Source organism: Onychomys torridus, chromosome 15 (genome assembly GCF_903995425.1).
Source record: "Onychomys torridus chromosome 15, mOncTor1.1, whole genome shotgun sequence".
NCBI classification, from domain to species: Eukaryota; Metazoa; Chordata; class Mammalia; order Rodentia; family Cricetidae; genus Onychomys; species Onychomys torridus.
Genome location: NC_050457.1, coordinates 36,295,805 through 36,314,312, shown reverse-complemented (window position 1 = coordinate 36,314,312; position 18,508 = coordinate 36,295,805). Strand labels below are relative to the sequence as shown.

The 18,508-nt window shown below is 41.4% G+C and overlaps 1 protein-coding gene across 3 annotated transcripts in view; it reads right to left on the bottom strand.

The window, feature by feature from the left end:
• Plpp1 (phospholipid phosphatase 1) overlaps positions 1 to 18,508 on the bottom strand; it is a 63,065-nt gene that overhangs the window by 14,434 nt on the left and 30,123 nt on the right. Inside the window, exon 2 of one of the 3 annotated variants that reach the window (XM_036206903.1) lies at positions 15,073 to 15,227. The exons of 1 other annotated variant lie outside the window; for it this stretch is intronic. In XM_036206903.1, coding sequence (XP_036062796.1) covers positions 15,073 to 15,227 — 155 coding nt within the window. Of the gene's footprint in view, positions 1 to 1,586; positions 1,739 to 15,072; positions 15,228 to 18,508 lie in introns of all 3 variants that reach the window. One more of the 3 variants, XM_036206904.1, reaches the window with a different exon arrangement.

Sequence of the window (18,508 nt, the reverse complement as noted above, 5' to 3'; positions counted from 1 at the left end):
GCCTACATGAATGTCTGTGTGAAGGTGTCGGATCCCCTGGAACAGGAGTTACAGACAGTTGTGAGATGTCATGTGGGTTCTGGGAATTGAACCTGGGTCCTTTGGAAGAGCTCTTAACTGCTGAGCCATCTCCAGCCCCTCATCTACCACTTTAAATGGGATACATGAATCTGGTCGGACATCAGCTGCTATCTGCAACTCTAAACCCACGACAGCCCCGCCCTGTTGTATGTGTGTTTGTTCTCACGAGAGTTAATCACATTAAGTAGTCTAAGCTGGTCTTGAACTTACAATCCTCCTGCATCAGCTCCTTGAGTGCTGGGAGCATAGGCATGCACCACCATGCTCAGGGAAGATTCACGTATAATTTTTTTTTAGAGGAAAAGACTTCCCAGCTACTCAGGAGGCTGAGAGAGGAGTGCCTAAGCACAGGAGTTCTTGCCCGTGCTGGGAAACACAGGGAGGCCCTGTCTCTACACAGATGACTTCCTCTGACAAACCATCACGGACTTGTTCCCCTTTACTAGCTTTTTAACCTTTGCATAGTGCAGGACAAGCATGTAGCTGCAGTACAATCCCTGCACCAGACCCTGAGGACAGTGTCATGTTCTAGGCCGTTCAGGACAGTCACCCAAGACTCGGGCTGACAAAGCAGCAACCTTCTTCCCGGCATCTCAGTTTCACAAATAAACACTCACACAGGAGGATTCTTTCCATTAGTTCTCTACCACAGGGTATAAATTAATTACTTTTCATTCCTAATCAGATACGGTGATGATTTTAGTGATCTTGCCAAATTAATTAATTGTTAATTTAACATTAACTTCAAACGTTGACAAGGTATGTGCTGTCGTCTTGTCTTTTCTCTTAGAATCATACTTTCTGCCTTTACCTGTGTTTACATAAATACTGTTGCTAAAGTCATAAGCTTTTTTACACATAAATGTCTATTTAGGTAACACAGTTTCTGGATGTAAAGGCCATGGACACGGCCTAAGACTGAACTGCACCCAGAGCCACGCCCTCTAAGCACCCACTCGGGCAGTGGGCAACAGTGGGCACCACTGTGGCTCCAAAGGGCTGTGTTGCCTTTGGTGTTAGCCAAACCCGTCCACGCTTTCTGCAAGTCACACAACTCAAGCTTTCTCTCGCCATTTGTGGAAGCATTTAAAATTCTTCTAAAAACAGAAATGAGGTGAATGAAGTTTTAACATCAGTTAGCAAGTTTTCTTGTCTAGAACTCAGTGAAGAAAAAGATGTTCACAGTTATGATATCCAATGCATTAACTATGTGAGAAACACACTGCTGTAACATTCGACAGTCACGTCATTACTGAAACAGCAGCAACTCCAACTCTAATAATCACAGGGACATAAAAATTAGCACAGAATCTACATACACTGAGTTAGGCTCCAACGACATATTTTCACTCCTTTGATCTCATTTAAATAGCTCCATAAAATAATCCTTCCACTAAAGCTAAAAAAGTCCTGAGGGGATATATACATTTAATCATTAACAAATCATCACAAGAGTAAGCCATGTGCTCAAAAGTTATAAACTTGGAAAAGCAGGTTTAACTTACAACGATAATACTGAATGGAATGATTATTCCACCTAATAACGGATAAGGTATGGTGTCTTCTCTGTAAGGGTACTTGATGGACTCATCATTACAGAACACTCCTCGTTGGAAGGGAGTATGCCTTGAAGTAAGAATTGCAAAAGGCAATCCAGCTAGCAAAAGGGAATAAATAAAAATATCATTAAAAATTATCAAAAATGATTAACGGCAATAACCACCCCAGAGACTTTAAAAATGCATTTGCTATGAAGTCAGTAAGAGCACATGTAAAAAGGAAAGGCAGAATGCATGCAGCATAAGTTAGAAGGATTGAGATGTAGGGTTAAGTGTGGTTTTTCTACAGGAAACAAAGTTTCAGAGTTCTCTGTCAGCCACTTTAACACAGGGCATCCTCCAACCTTTGTTTCCCCCAAAATAAAATAAATTCTGGGGAAATCACCTCTCACCTTGTTGTCTCTAATCAACCAGGTTTCCAGCATTTTCTTGACCTGTCATAAACTTTGTTTCTAAAAGGAAAACATTTTATCCTTTTTCATTACAACATTTAGACAGGCCAAGGCCACAGCTAGATGAGGACAATGTCTAAATTAACTACTCACTTGTTTCTTTCTATTACCCAGAGAATATTTAGAGCTGCCTTGGAATGGACTCTGAAGTTAAACCAACTTTTTTAAGACAGACAATGGTGTCAAGCATAAAACCACCTAACAGCCACCTTGCTTTATCGTTAATATTTCCTGTGAAGATTATGCCTCACACTTACCTCTTCAAATGTTTAAGTTTTTTTTTTTCTTCTTTTTCTTTTTTTTTTTTTTTTTTTGGTTTTTCGAGACAGGGTTTCTCTGTAGCTTTGGAGCCTGTCCTGGACTAGCTCTGTAGCCCAGGCTGGCCTCGAGATCACAGAGATCCGCCTGGCTCCCGAGTGCTGGGATTACAGGCGTGCACCACCACCGCCCGGCTCAAATGTTTAAGTTTTGCCTACGTGTAAATTTCAAGAGTTCAGTTCTTCCTGTCACTAAATGTGGCCTACTTATTAGTTCCAGCTGACTGCTTTGTAAAGAGAGATTTCTGTAGTTCAGCAGAAATGCTCAACGAGTCCACTTCGAGACTGACCCAGGGATGAAGGCCCCCATTCTGCACGCAATGTCTCACCCACTAAGCTAGCGTGTCCAATGCAGGTTCAAATGCTTCCTCTCCATGAGGCCCCAAACCCTGAGGGTCACCTGAAGTCTGCATTAGTCCACTACAGCCCTAAGACTGAATGACAACCAAGCCTCTGCTGCTCTGTTTATCAACTCTGTCAACCTACAGGAGTCAAAGCAAGCAGATACACATTTCCTTCATTGCTGCTCTTGTACTTACCTTCCCATTCTCATTTAGACACTGAATGTCAATCAACTTGCCAACGACAGCTGCCAACTCTTTAAAATCTTCACATTGGACAAGCTTCCCAAAGCCTTGCTTCTGCTAAATGCTACTCTTTATAAGGAGACACTAGAGCTGCCTTTGCGAACCCACCCTCTCACTCCCCACCTCACAGAGTTCAGACCCTCCCGATCCATAACATGTCTGCAGTCAGGGTAACAGGGTGAAATACCCAGGCCTCCAACACACACACCGTCGCTGTAGCACAACTTCAGGAGATTCAGACACACTGTTCACATTTCTCAACACATAATGAGGGCTAAATACACAGGGCTGAGGTCCACTGCCGCCTGCTCCACACAGCAACTGAACACTTAGCCTCCAACCAATTACAATACACGACTGAACGGACATTCAGTTCACATTTGCAAACAACTCTTCCGTCTATGGGTCACTTTACTTGTAAGAACTCTGCACAAAATACTGGAAACTTTTACTGTCTACCCAGCACATTTCTGAATTGGTTGTATTTTTTTTCAATCAATATTGCTTCTTTCTGTAGTAAGATATTCAGTACAGAAATCAAACACAGACCATTAGTATCCAAAACACTTTACATTTTATGTCTTTAGTCTAAGGAAAAAGTCATTATTAATAGCCTCAAATATACAGAAAAATATTAATATACATACCCATTAATATTAAGATTTTCTCCTTTGGCCACAAAAAAATGAAGTTGAATTACTCTTAAATTTACAGTAGGGAAAAAAAAAAAGTGGTATTTCTTAAGATGCAGAAAAAGAAAAGAAAATCTACAAACATGTGTGATAGGTAGTCCAGTTTAAAATATGGAATTGTGAGTGAGTGAATACTGAACGCGCCGTATAAAGAATCCTCAGTGCCGGCAGGACTGTGAAGCCTAGTAAATCACGGTACATAGTCACCCCGAGAAGAGCAGAGAAAGAAGAAGCCAGTGCAGCGTTAGAAGGGGCTAGTCAATCAGTAAGTTTGGGTGTGTAGAATGTGAAACCCAGCAGGAGGGGGATAGGAGAAAAGAACCAGAGTGGGTGATGGAAAGGATTCCCCTGGCTCCCAAGGAGAGAGGATGTACATACTGTACAGGACGGCTGCGACAGAAAAATCAATCACGGAGTAACAGTGACGTTAAAGGGATGAAGACCCACTGCGTGAGCTCGGGTGAGCTGGTGGCAGGTCAGGACAGAGGAGCATCAAGTACAGTCAGAAGATGATGAGTCAGAAGATGATGTGTCAGAAGATGATGTGTCAGGAGATGGAGAAGGGGCCCCAGCTGCAATTGGTTTTAATTGTCAATCTTCATTAAGGAGCTTTAGTGATGGAAAAAAGAAGAAACCAGACTGGAGAGATTGGGTTTGGAAAGCAAGAGTCCACCACAGGGGCTCACTATTCAGGAGGCGTCAGAAATATGTTTAAGTTGGTAAGAAACACTCCTTGTCACCATTACAGAAACTGAAATATATAGTAACCCAATGCAGTTTCATTTCCACTAACTAAACTCAGTACAGGCCAGCCATGGGTGTGTTCATGACCCACTTAAGACTCAAAAGGATGCTTCTAGAACCTCTCAGAAATACAAGACTGAGTCCATGTGAGCTGGCCCCCACACAAAAAGGCTGAAGACACAGCACAAAGGAGGAGGAAAGAGAGGACAGAGAGAAAGAAGTGAGCAGCCTGACCCTCCCCAGGGCACACTGGAAAAGGTAGCGTGGTTCCCCGCTGCCAGCAGGTCTCAATGGTCTCACTATTGCAGGCTGCTGAGTGCCTTCTTTCTGTCTGCTATCTTCTATCAACAAACAAGGTCTACTTACTCCTGCAGCGATCCTGATCTTCTCCCAACAGGGACAGCGCAAAGGCTGCTTTTAGTGTTTTGGTTAATCTACACAGTATGGGGAATACTTCTAACTCAAATCTTTGTTTGCATTCCTAACTATTTCCTTAGAATATTTTTATGTAAAATCAAAGGATACAGACATTAATACTTTGGACCAATTATTTCTCCCTAAATGTAACTGTATATTACCGATTCACCAGACTCAGGACACAAGTGTGGAAAAATTGAAGATTCAGACAGCTGATGCTATCTTTGACATGTGTGACTGACTCCATGGCAAAGGACTGTTTATGTTGTCAGTTCAGATCAAATATCCTTTTATGTTTATCAGAAAGACGACATCTCCTTAAAACAAAACAAAAACAAAAAAAAAACAACTCTTTCCATACTTTCTTAAATGACTGTATCTGCCAATATTTTTCTTAAAACTCTAGCTGGAGGGTTGGGGATTTAGCTCAGTGGTAGAGCGCTTGCCTAGCAAGCACAAGGCCCTGGGTTCAATCCTCAGCTCCACACACACAAAAAAAAAAAACCACCTTTAAAGCCCGGCAGTGGTGGCACACACCTTTAATCCCAGCACTCGGGAGGCAGAGCCAGGAGGAGCTCTCTGAGTTCGATGCCAGCCTGGGCTACACAGTGAGTTCCAGGAAAAGGCACAAAGCTACACAGGGAAACCCTGTCTCGAAAAACACAAAACAAAACAAAACAAAACAAAAAACTTTAGCTGGGAAATTAATTTTAACTACTCTATTTTAAAAGAGTTGCTTGTTTATCGTGTGTGTGTGTGTGTGTGTGTGTGTGTGTGTGTGCGCGCGCGCGCGCGTGCGCGCGCGCCTGTTTATCTCTTTGTACACCTTGTGCATGTGTATGCCCACGAAGGCCTGGAAGAGAACATCAGCTGCCCCTAGAACTGGACTTACAGGTGGTTATGAGCCACCCAGTGTGGGTGCTTGAGAACCTACCCTGGTCCTCTCCAAGAGCTGCAAGTGCTCTTATCCACAGAGTCATCTCCCAGCTCTCCTCCCCTCTTTCAAATAACCTTAAAGCACAACATGTCCCCTAAAATCCGTACTGTAAGTTTACTACTACACCAATCACCACCATCTAGCCTTAGAACATACATGAGCCTGTGCGCATTCGGTCCATCCTCTACTACTGACCTGCTTCTGGCCACTTCAAAGAAATGGAATCATACAACAGGCAGTGTTTCCTGTGTATCTCATATCACTTACTATAACATCCTTGCGGTTAATTCATGTTGTGGCATGCATTTTTCCTATTCATATACTGTTCTACTGTACATACAGAGCATATTTGGTTTATCTATTCACCAGTTAATGGTCATCTCAGCTGTGTCCAGTTTGAGGATATTATGACTAAATACTACTGTGAACATTCATACATTCATATACAAGCCTTTGTGTGGATGTATTTTCACTTCTAACAGGCAGATATCTACAAGTGGAATTACTGGGTCATTTGGTAAGTTTACATTTAACTTTTTAAGAAACTGTCAAATTATTTTCCAAAGAGGCTATAGTACTTTACATTCCCACATCCTGATTTTTAATATGTCCAATGGCCACTCACAATGAACCCATTTAAAACTCAAGTTCTCTGAATAGTAAACTTATAATTGTCCTTGAAATAGTACAACTTTCTGCTTCTAATAATGAAAATCTTCAATGGATCAAAGGGATATATAGGGCTGGAGAGAGGATATATAGGGCTGGAGAGATGGCTCAGTGGTTAAGGGCACTGGCTGCTCTCCCAAAGGTCCTGAGTTCAATTCCCAGCAACCACATGGTGGCTCACAGCCATCTGTAATGAGATCTGGCACCCTCTTCTGGCCAGCAGGCATACATGCAGACAGAACACTGTATACATAGTAAATAAATAAATGTTTGTTTTTTTTTTTTAAAAAGGATATATAACATAATAACTCATAACTTCCACAAACTGCATTCCATGAAAACCTTTCCCCATCCTCCACCTGACATAGGAAAAAATAGCTAAAAACACCAATTTCTAACTCCCTCTTACACATATACTCAGGATCTTGGAACAATAAGAGAAATACTTACAAACTGATTTAGTTAGAAACACTCAGCAAAACTGAGAAACTGGTCGTCTCTTATATGACAAAAACCCAGGCCTGCCTGGTCTACAGAGCAAGTCCCAGAACAAGTAGAGCTACACAGAGAAGCCCTCTCTCAAAAAACCAACCAACCAACCAAACCTCTTCTCAAATTAGGGAAACACAAATGCCTCCACCAAGTTAATGTTTCTCTGTATATGGCTGTCCTGGAACTTGTTCTGTAGATCAAGCTGGCCTTGAACTTACTCACAGAGATCCTCCTGCCTCTGCCTCCCGAGTGCTGGGATTAAAGGCAGGCATTACCATGCCAACATTCTCTTTTACTAATCTTAGAGACCTTTGTAGCAATTTAATTCTAAATACATTTAACTCAATTCAGTATGTGGACCAAAAGACTGAGGAACTCCATTCATGTCTTAGCAATTCCAGACATTTAAATCTTATTTTTGTTAACATTAAGGTACATTTCATTATAAAATCTAATAATGCATCAGAGAATGAGGTCTTCATGTTCGAAGGAAATCATCTTTAATTATTAGGCAATCATTCAAATCAGCTTAACAAAGAACTGAGATCCCACTTTTTATGATCATTAATTAGGGGTCAGTGACAGTCTGGCAGTGGTCTGACTGTGGTCAGTTTCTGGATTTAAGCCAACAGGATTTGCTGATGGACTGACTCAATATACATATATGAGAGAATAGTCAAGGATGGGAAGCAAATTGAGCAAGCCATTTAAGGCCACATTAGCTGAGAAATGCAACCCTGGCAATGGAACTGGGGAAAGGGATGAATCTGCTTGAGCTGCCTAGAGCAGACAGCAGATGTAATGTCTGCAACGTAGGCAAGAAGTCAAGGCTAAAGATGTAGACAACACACAAGTCCAGGGGAGATCGCAGAAGGAACAAGTCCAGAGGAGAAATGAGGATCCAGTGATCCCAGAGTGCTCCAGATGAGATGTTCATGGAGAAGAGAACCTTCACAGAAGAGAATGAAAGAGGGGGAGGGAGGCAAAAAAAAAAAAAACAAAAACAAAAACAAAAAAAAACAGGCAAATAAATTTTTGTTTTTGTTTTGAGTCTTTTTGTTTTTTGATAGAAAGAAAAAATTAGGAAAGGGGCACATGCATGCATCTGGTAAGATGGAACTAAACCTAAAACATAGAAAAACCCAAAGAGTCTATTCCAAAATCCTAGAATAGCAAGTTAGAAAGAACATAGAGTATAAAGTCAATACAAAATTTAATTTCACTTCTATATACCTGTAATGAACAATTAGAAACCAAAGTCAAAAGCACCATACCATTTATAACTGTTCAACATACTGAAATACTTAGGTATGAACCCTCCAAAATCCACAAAGCATCTACATATACTGAAAACTACAAACACTATAAGAAGCTCAAGACCCACATAAACATAAAGATAAACATCAAGATAAACAACGGCATTTTCAAGGCCTGGGAAACCTAACCAGGTGGTGGTTGGTATTCATCCTTTCCAGAATGATTTACAGGTTCAAAGTACTGCTAGTACTACATCGTCGTCTTCTTTCTTCCTCTTCTTCTTCCTCCTCCTCTTCTTCTTTTGGTTTTTCAAGATAGGGTCTATGTAGCCCTGGCTGTCCCAGAACTTGCTCTGTAGCCCAGGCTGGCCTCAAACTCATAAAGAGCAGCCTGTCTCTGCTTCCCAAGTGCTGGGATTAAAGATGTGTAGCACCACCACCTGGCTTCAATGCACTTTTTATTTTTCAGACACTGACAGTAATATACACTTTATGTAAAACTTACACAGAAATGCAAAAAAAAAAAAAAATAGAACTGAGAAACAATCTGGAAAAAGAATGAAAGGAGAAATCACTCTGAATTTTTCCAAACAAATAAAACCACCTCAATGGCATAATTTTTCTTTTAACCACTCAATTTTAAGCTACAGTATAAACTCACTGGTGCTATAATAATTAAAGTAGGAAGAGTCCAGAAATAGACTCACACAAATATAGCCAACCATTTTTACACAGGATAAAAAAATTAAAGACAATAAAATGGGGGAAAGAGAGTCAAAAGTATTAAAACAATAAGGTACCTACAGACCTAAAAACAGAAACAAGAAAAAAAATTATGCAGACTACAGGACTCTCTCCAAACTCTACAGTGGACATTGGTTTCGGCACACACACTGGAGGTGGTTAGTTATTACTCTCAGACAGGACTTGGGACAACTCCTGTTGATGTTTGGAATACAGGCACCATATTTGCACAATTAGTAGGCATCATCAAAGGACTTTTCTGTGGAGATTTGGAAACTGGTCAACTCTTAAGAAATTTTAGAGCTCTGAGGATTCCTGGCAATGATGTGTGGTCAGAAGCTTGCATGATCTTTACAGATCCTGAATGCTGGGATTTAAAGCTATGTGCCATCACAGATGGCAACACCTTTTTTTTTTTTTAAATAAATGTCACAATATCATAGTCCTCTGGGGCAGGAGTGTTCAAATGTAAAAACACAAAACTGTTGTGAAAAACTTAATTTCTAAGTACCACTATGTTTTCCAAATTTTAAGTTTTAAGAGACAGTGGTACATACAGTTATTAAGCTGTCAACCATTCCTCGTTAATAAGGACTGTTAGGTCCAGTGCTATAGTTCAGAGGTAGAATGCCCTCCTAAGAAGCATGAAGCCTCTAGGGTAGGCTGGGGGAACATAAGAACCAATAGCCTGCAGTTGGAATAAATATTATGTTAAATTAATCAATAAATAGGGCCAGCTCGATGGCTGAGTGGGTAAAGGTACAAACTGCCAAGCCTGATGACTTTAATTCAATTCCTGACCCCACAAGGTGGAAGGAGAGAACCTACTCTCCCAAGTTGTCCTTTAACATCTACATGCACACTGCAGCATCTGCACCAAGCACATATGCACACTAAATAAGTGTAATTGTAATTTTTAATTAGTTAACAAATTGTGCAAAAGTCTAAAACACATACTTGATATCTTCTCAGGTAACCTTACTCCTAGAGATTACTAATATTGACCACATTTTATAAAAATCATTACTTTTCTGTAATAAAACAACCACCGACATTTTATTAGACTATCAGAATATTAAAAATATATTTTAAAATTAATATTCACTGAATATATATGTACATGCATGTGTGCTGGTAGTGGTAGGGATAAAACCCTACCCATGGACTTCCATGCATGAGGCAGGCAGGTGCTCAACCAGTTTTTAAGCCTCACTTTATTTCTTAAAGCATTTCTAAGTTTATTTAAATCTGAGCAGAAAAGAAATGCTCCCATACATGCCCTCTCTGCTCCAGCACTCCTGCTTGTCATAAGCACGTTACACTGCTCCAGCACATTTGACGTTAGCACATTGGTAATAACTAAAGCCCATGGTTCCCTTTAGGGCTCGCTCTTAGTTCCAGGTGCACTGACGCATACACAGGGCCAGCACCCACTCTCACAGTATCACACAAAATAGTTTCACTGTCCTAAACGCCCTCTGCTTTGGGTGCTCCTTTTATCCTCCCCTGTCCCCACTTGTCTCTGCACTAGCTCTGTAGTCCTCCTGCGTTTCCACCATAGCACAGTTGACACCACAAAATGCACAGCCTTTCCAGACTGCCTTCTTGCCTTCCACAATATACACGCAGGGTTCTTCCGTGGCTCCTCGTGGTTTGATGGCGTTATTTCCTTGGATTGTGTTGTTTTGTTCTTGCAGTCCTAAGGACACACACAACCCAGGACTTGCTTGTGCGAGGCAAGTGCTGTAGCACCGAGCTACGCCCCAGCCCACTAGTTTCTAAGTGTCACCAGGTATGAATGTCCCACGTGTGAGATATTCCACAATTGCGTGATTGTGAATAAAAGTGATACAGACACATGTGTGCAGTCCTTCTGTTGTTGTTTTTGTTTTAATGTGAACAGAAGTTTTCAACTCCTTGGGGTAAAAAATGCTTCGGAGCACGATTCCTGCAGCCTCCGGTCAGACTAAACTAACTTCATAAGGAATTGCCCGAGTGTCTTCCAAAGTAGCTATACCATTTTCTGTAGTAGTTGGCATGATCAGTCTTGAATTTTCACTATTCTGGGGGGCACGGGGGAACCCCAGTTTGATTTACCATTGGTCTAGCTTCTCTAATTGAGGTTTTCTCTTCAGACCTCCTGTCCACTCTGAATTGGGCTGGTTCCTCTTCACCCTCTCTTTTTAGCAGCCCTCCCCCACAACCCCCGTGAACTGGAGGTCCCCCTGCTTAGCTTCCCAGGCCCAGGATTCCAGGTTAAGGACTACACCCAGCTTGGGCTGATTTCTCGGGCTGACTTCTAAAGTTCTTAGTGTATCTTCAACTGTACTCCTCCATCGGGTTGGCAAAAGCATTCCAAAACACCTGTCTGTGTGTCCCTTTCTCTCTCTCTCTTTCTCCCCCCACCTTTCTGTGTTTTCGAGACAAGGTTTCTCTTTCTCTGTCTAGCCCTGGCTGTCCTGGAACTCACGCTACAGACCAGGGTAGCTTTGAACTCATGGAGATCTGCCTGTCTCTGCCTCCCAAGTGCTGGGATTAAAGGCGTGCACCACCACTGCCTGTATCAACTTCTTAACAGTGTCTTCAGAGTAAACCTTTTTTATTTTTATGAAGTCCAGTTTGCCAATCACCTCCCCATGGGTCTACCCTAACCCTCCCTGCTGTATACCCAAGGGAGAATTATTTTTAATGACCAAAGAATTTTTACCTCAGCTACATGGCAGCCAGTTGGAGATATAAGAGACTCTGTCTTTAAAAATAACATGATTGTTTAAAGCAAATATCACAAATTCAGCCAATTTCCTAGGGCCTAGATTAAAAAAAACAAGGCAATGTTTGTAGCTTCCTCAGCTAGTTTTAAAGTAACATTTAAAAAAAAAGGGAAACAAGCGAATGACTATGAATACATAAGCCTTCACTTCCCTTTTTTCTTAGGTGGAATAAGAAAGACTAGATAGACTCTTCTGTTGTCCTAGATAGCTTTAACTGTCAGCTTGGCACAGGCAGGGGACACCTGAGAAGGGCGTCTCAAGTGAGGGACTGCCAAGATCAGACTGGCCTGTGGACATGTCTGTGGGGGACTGGCGTAGGAGGGCCTAGCCCTCGGTAGACAACATGATTCCCTGGGTGGGCCTGGGCTGTATGAGAAAGCGAGCTAAGCAAACAGTGGTCTCTGTTAAATTCTTGCTTGAGTTCTGCCCGACTTCCCTCAGTGATGGATTGTGACCTCGAAGTGTAAGCACCTAAACCCTTTCCCCTCCCTCAGGTGCTTCTGGTCAGAGTATTTTATCACACCCCCAGAGCGGAGACTAGAACACACAGAAGCTGGTATCCAAACAGCATGCTGCCCACCACACTTTGGGTTTCTTTTTAAAAATTTAAAAGAAAAAAAAAAAGTCACTTTTAAAATGCAAATTTTTTACCATCTAAAATCTTATTACTCATTAAATTATATAAGATATGTACACATAGCTATGTCAAACATAAATAATCCATGGAAGTGAAAACAAAGTATCTTCTATATGAAACATTATGCATAAATTATTAGAACAAATCTATTCTAGGAATTCTAAAGAAGTCCCTTTGCATTAGTTCACAGCCATCATCACATTAACTAGATCACATTAATTAGCTAAATACTGCTTCTTTGAGTTTCCTAAGTTTGTATTAACATGTTTTTCCAAGTGAGTTCTAACAACAAACTCACAAGAATTCATTACGAAGAACTCAAAGGTTCATACCAAATTTTTCCCGCTACTTTAAAGAAAATACATACCATAGTCTTATTGGTCTTCATTTTCAACTGCCTAATACTTAGGTATTTATTGTGATCACTTATTTCAAAAATATTTGTTAAATAGAAAGGGCATAAAACTGAATCTGCAGTATTCTCATAATGAAATAAAAACTGCCGCACTAAACTGTACTGAAATGTTACTAGTTTCCATCAGGCAGTAGACTAAAGGGTACTGCTTTTTTGTTGATCTACTTTATAAGTTTTGTTCAGTCCATAAATTATTATATTTCTGTAATTAAGTTTTAAGAAAAAGATGAAATGTACCAAACCCTGCAATTGAAAGTTAACTTCCTGAGCCTCAAACAATACTGAATGAGTTTATAAAAATTTGATCTGGCAACAGTTACTTAAAATCATAGCTACAACAAACACCTTCCCCTCCATCCAAGCACAGTGGCACTGTTGATTGGCGCGTCAGTGACAGCTCTGCCAGCTTCCCTCCACACAGTTCACAATCCTGCTATGGGATGTTCTGTATGCTCTGAATGTGTTGCTCTGATTGGTTAATAAATAAAATACTGATTGGCCAGTAGTCAGGCAGGAAGTATAGGCGGGACAAAGAGAGGAGAATTCTGGGAACAGAAAGGCTGAGTGAGGAGACGCCAGCCCACTGTTCAGGGAGCAACATGTAAAGGCAACAGGTAAAGCCACAGAACACATGGGGACATATAGATTAACAAAAATGGTCTGAGTTTAAGTGTAAGAGATAGTCAGTGGTAGGCCTGAGCTAATGGCTGAGCAGTTTTAATTATTATAAGCTTCTGAGTGATTATTTTATAAGCAGATGCAGGGTCCATGGGGCTGAACAGGACTGGAGAAAACTTCAACTACACAATCCTGGCACCACAACTGAATAATGCTAGTTGTGGTGGTACTTGCTTCTTAGGGAAAAGTATCTCCTAAAATTTAATACCAATTTTTCACTCTTTTTATTATAAAGTTGTTAACTCATATTTGAAGTATACAGAAGTATGTATCCTGAAATATAATAAAATTCAAGGTCATTCTTCCACTGGAAAACTATTCTGAAAACTATTCAGGGAAGAAGAAAAGTTACAATGAAAAAGACAAACTTAATTCAGATTCATGAACTGCTAAAGCAAAAAAAAAAAAAAAAAAAGTAGCTTATTAAAAATCAGGATGGCTGGAGAGATGGCTCAGAGGTTAAGAGCACCAACTGCTCTTCCAGAGGTCCTGAGTTCAATTCCCAGCACCCACATGGTGGCTCACAACCATCTGTAATGAGATCTGGCACCTTCTTCTGTGTACATAATAAATAAATCTAAAAAAAAAAAAAATCAGGAAATACACACCTAAGGAGGTGAGCTGACAAGACCCAGGACACAGGAGAAATACACAGTGGACCTACTGCACTCAAAGACACACAAGAGAGGGTAAATCTTTGTTCTGCTCCTTTTCTTTAATTTCTAAATCAAATAAAAAGACATTTGCCTGAAATCCCAGGACTTGGTAAACAGAAACAGGACCAGAAGTCTCAAACCAGTAAGACCCATCTCAGACAGACAAGGAGACGGTGAGGCTTAGGAATCAGGACCAAGTAGAAAGCAAGTAGGCACAACATCCCCAGTAGCAGTCTTAACTCAGTTTGTGAATGCTAACATGGGATGGAAGTTTCTAGTAACCTAAAACACTAAAACCTAATCCTAGAACTTGGAGATCTCAAATACCACAACTTTAAAATAGTGATAGTCTTAATGTAATCTGGAGACACTTAACAATCCTTCTCTGTTTATCTTTTCTTTCTTTCTTTCTTTCTTTTTTTTTTTTTTTTTTTGGTTTTTCAAGACAGGGTTTCCCTGTGTAGCTTTGCGCCTTTCCTGGAACTCGCTTTGGAGACCAGGCTGGCCTCAAACTCACAGAGATCCACCTGCCTCTGCCTCCCGAGTGCTGGGATTAAAGGCGTGCACCACCACCACCCAGCCTGTTTATCTTTTCAAATTTAGAGGGTAACATCTTTTTATGATCTCAATTCTCAGCCAACAGTGTTATGATAAAGCAGAACCTTAGTTTACAAAGCTCAGCCCTGAAAAAGCTTACTGGAGCTGGGGGGGGGGCGGCTGCTATACCTCTTCATTTGCATCCTGAGAAGAGTTGGTCCAATGACTTCAAGCTGTTTTAGCTAGCATACACCTTTGACTGGAACATCACAATGCTCCGAGAATAAACAGTGGGATTCTTTCCTTCAGCAACCATCTTCCATAGTAATACGAATAAAAGCAGGGCTTGAATTTACCTCCACCCCAATGCCATCACTTCATCCGACATCCAGCACAACAACCCATCACTACCTGCTTAGGAGTTTACTTACAGAGGAAATGGGTAAGCCAAGCCCCACTATGGTGAGTATAACGCTTCTGACGGTACTGTCATGGTATGGATACTTGATGCTGGTGTCAGTACAGAAAAAGCCTCTCTGAAATGGATATATTTGGCCCAAATTTAGAACAGCCATAGGCATGGAAGCTGTTGGGGAAGGGAAAAAAAGACACATATAATTACATTCAGTTAACTTTTTTAGGGAGGAATCTAAACTCCACCCATTGTGGAGAAAGATCAATATTCTCTGACACCCAGTGGAAGGGTTAATGAGACCACAAAGCAGCTGCGCATTCAAAACTGATCCTCTTGCTTGCAATAACCTTTCACCTTAGGCACAATCAGAAAAGAAGCCACCAGGGAAAAAGAGCAAAATTGATGCATAGGAAAATAAAGCTGAGAATGTCGGCAAATTTTCTATTTGTACATTTTATAATTAATTTCTATTTAATAGCTCAATATCCTAAATACGTTTAAGGAAAAAGACAAACTAACATAAATGAATTTAGTAATAGCATCATAATATTTGAAGGACAAAAAAGTAAATGTCTGTTCCACATTAGAATAAAGTTCGGAAAAAACAAAAAAAACCTTTTAAGTATATTTGATAATAAAAACAGAAAGGAACAAGCCCTTGTTCCCCAAGGCAAACAAAAAGTTGCTTTATTGGTCTTGGCAGGGCTCCAAAACTACTTTAACATGGCATAGTATTAAACTTTAACATGCCTCAGCCTCCCAAGTAGCTAGGTCTACAGGCACACGCCATGTCATCTGGCTGGCAGTTTCCAAATACGTTCTGATTTACACTGACTCAGGCTTAACTTTCTACAACTCAGACACCGACGAATCTGCTCACTCATTATATATGCAACACTAGAGTAGGCCGGGTACAGAAAACTAATTTGTGCAAAAACAGGTTCAAGATCTTGGCTGTATGTGTAAAAACAGAATGGACATCTGAGAGCTTGTTTAAAAAGAAATACCAACACAGACTTTTTTCAAGGGAGAGTAACAAAATGTTCTGGATCTTGACTGTGATAGTAATTCTAGTAACTATTATTATTGCACACACATCCAAAAGAAATAAGAAGCAGAAATATACCATAAAAACAGAAATATGATTATATGGTATAAAAGTACCAATAGAAATTCAGAGTTTGACATAAACTGAGATAGTCAGAAGAGAGCATTAAAGGGGAGACAGCAAACAGGTGTTGAGAGCAGGAGGCCCAGGGGAGAGCAGGAGGCCCAGGGGACAGCAAGGGTAGCACCAGAGCCACAGCAACAAAAGCAGAAGGAATGGGCAAGGGGGTCCATCCCACCAAGACAACTTCTCCACACTTCATGCTCAAACATGCCGAGCACCGGACGACCCAGAATCCTCATCTCGACTGTGAGGCACCCCACTGTTCACTAGTTACTTACTATGTTTAAAGAAGTGAAGAATGGTGTCCTAGAGACAGCCAGGGTTCTAGCCCCGGCTACTCCCCCTGTCAGTGTGCACGTGTTCTCTTATGGATACAGAGGTTGCTGCTGCAGTAAAAGGTTAGAACTGTGTCGAGGAAGACAGACTCGAGGCAGTAGGTCTGTCCTTTTCAAAAATGCCTGTTCAGGAGCTGAGCGGTGCTGGCGCACGCCTGTAATCCCAGCACTCAGGAGGCAGAGGCTGGCGGATCTCTGTGAGTTCAAGGCCAGCCTGGGCTACCAAATCGAGATCCAGGAAAGGCACAAAACTACACAGAGAAACCCTGTCTCCAAAAACAACAAAAAAACAAAAACAAAAACAAAAAAAATGCTTGTTCAGTAAAAGACATCTGTTCATGATGGAACCTCACAGCTAGGGGACCGTCTTTGCTGTTAATTATCTCTGAACTCTGTAAGTTTGAGATTGTAATGACAGGATGAGGGCTTCGGGTTGTATTTATTAAAGATTTTGAGTTTAAAACACTGGTCTAAGAAAGAATTTATCTTGTACGAAATAAAAACCAGTCTTCTTGCCCGGCGGTGGTAGCACACGCCTGTAATCCCAGCACTGGGGAGGCAGAGGTAGGTGGATCTCTATGAGTTCGAGGCCAGCCTGGTCTACAAAGAGAGTTCCAGGACAGACTCCAAAGCTACAGAGAGACCCTGTCTCAAAAAACCAGAAAAAAAAAAAAAAAAAAAAAAAAAACAGTCTTCTTTTGGTCAAAGTCAGTAACACAGTAAAGTAAGTATTTTAGAAATTACATCTAAAGCAGTGAGAGGGGACGAGGAAATATTTAACCCAACGTGGAGGTGATGAGAAGTTGACCGACAGTCAACTATGGAAAGAGAAAAGGAATAGGCGTGGGGACAGGACGACGCATCCTGAAGGCTCATCACAGCTGCGGGGGCAGACCGGAAGGTGACACTTCGGTCTGGAGTAGAGAATGGTCGCGCTACGGTAGAAACGTAAAGTTGTAAGGAGGACTTTCTTCATGGGGAACGCCTGTGAGTTCAGCACCGAGCACTTACTGCTTTTGGGCTCACCCTCACTTCCTACTGGCTCCAATCACACTGAACTACTTACCAAGCTTTTGAAACCCTGGGTGTTAATATTCGGATCCACCCCTTGGCTCCGCCCTGCGTCCTCACGTCAAAGCCTCATTCTAAGGAAAGACTCCCCTTTCTCCCTCCCTCTCTCCTGCTTTTCCTCGCAGGAGGTGGGCACCCCCAACCTCACTCTCTCTTCTCTCTGTCTCTCTCTTTCCTATCCTTCTCTTCACCTCTCTATTACAATAAACTCTCCACGTGGATGCAGCGCTGGGTTGTGTGACTTACTGGCCGCTACTGCTGCTGTGCCGCATGGCATGCATCTGCCCAGAATGTTTCCCTGCATTGCAGGATACCCTCTTCCCCCGCCACCACCACAATAATTCATAACACTGGGTGTCTTCATATATTCTCAGTCTTCTATTGGTGAGGGCTGCCCCTTCCCTCCCCTCCCCTGTCCCTGACACTGTGAACAGTCACCCTGCTTTTTACACATTTTTCAGCAACTCTAAAAGCAGATACTATTTTTATTATTATTGTGCCCTTTGGATCAGGATCATAGTTTGAACTGAATAAAATTTTATTAAAGAGCTAAATAAAGAAAATTCAGGATAGAGATATGTAAGCATTCGAATTATAACTTATAGAGGACAAAGCAGTTCTTGGAGAAAGCATAAAGTCAAGAATAACAGAGCGATCAGTCAAGAACTAATGGTCTTCATAAAAGCATGAAGAGAGACTCCAGAAGGAGGAAGAACAGCTGGCCGCACACCCTAACAGGCAGGGGATGGGTCTATCTTGTTTAGCAGCGTGCACTAACCATTCTCTGAAAACATGAACACTAGAAAAGGACAATGCTAGAATACAAGAGCCAAAGCTTGAAGTGCCGCATAGCTAGCTGTCTAGTAAATGCAGGC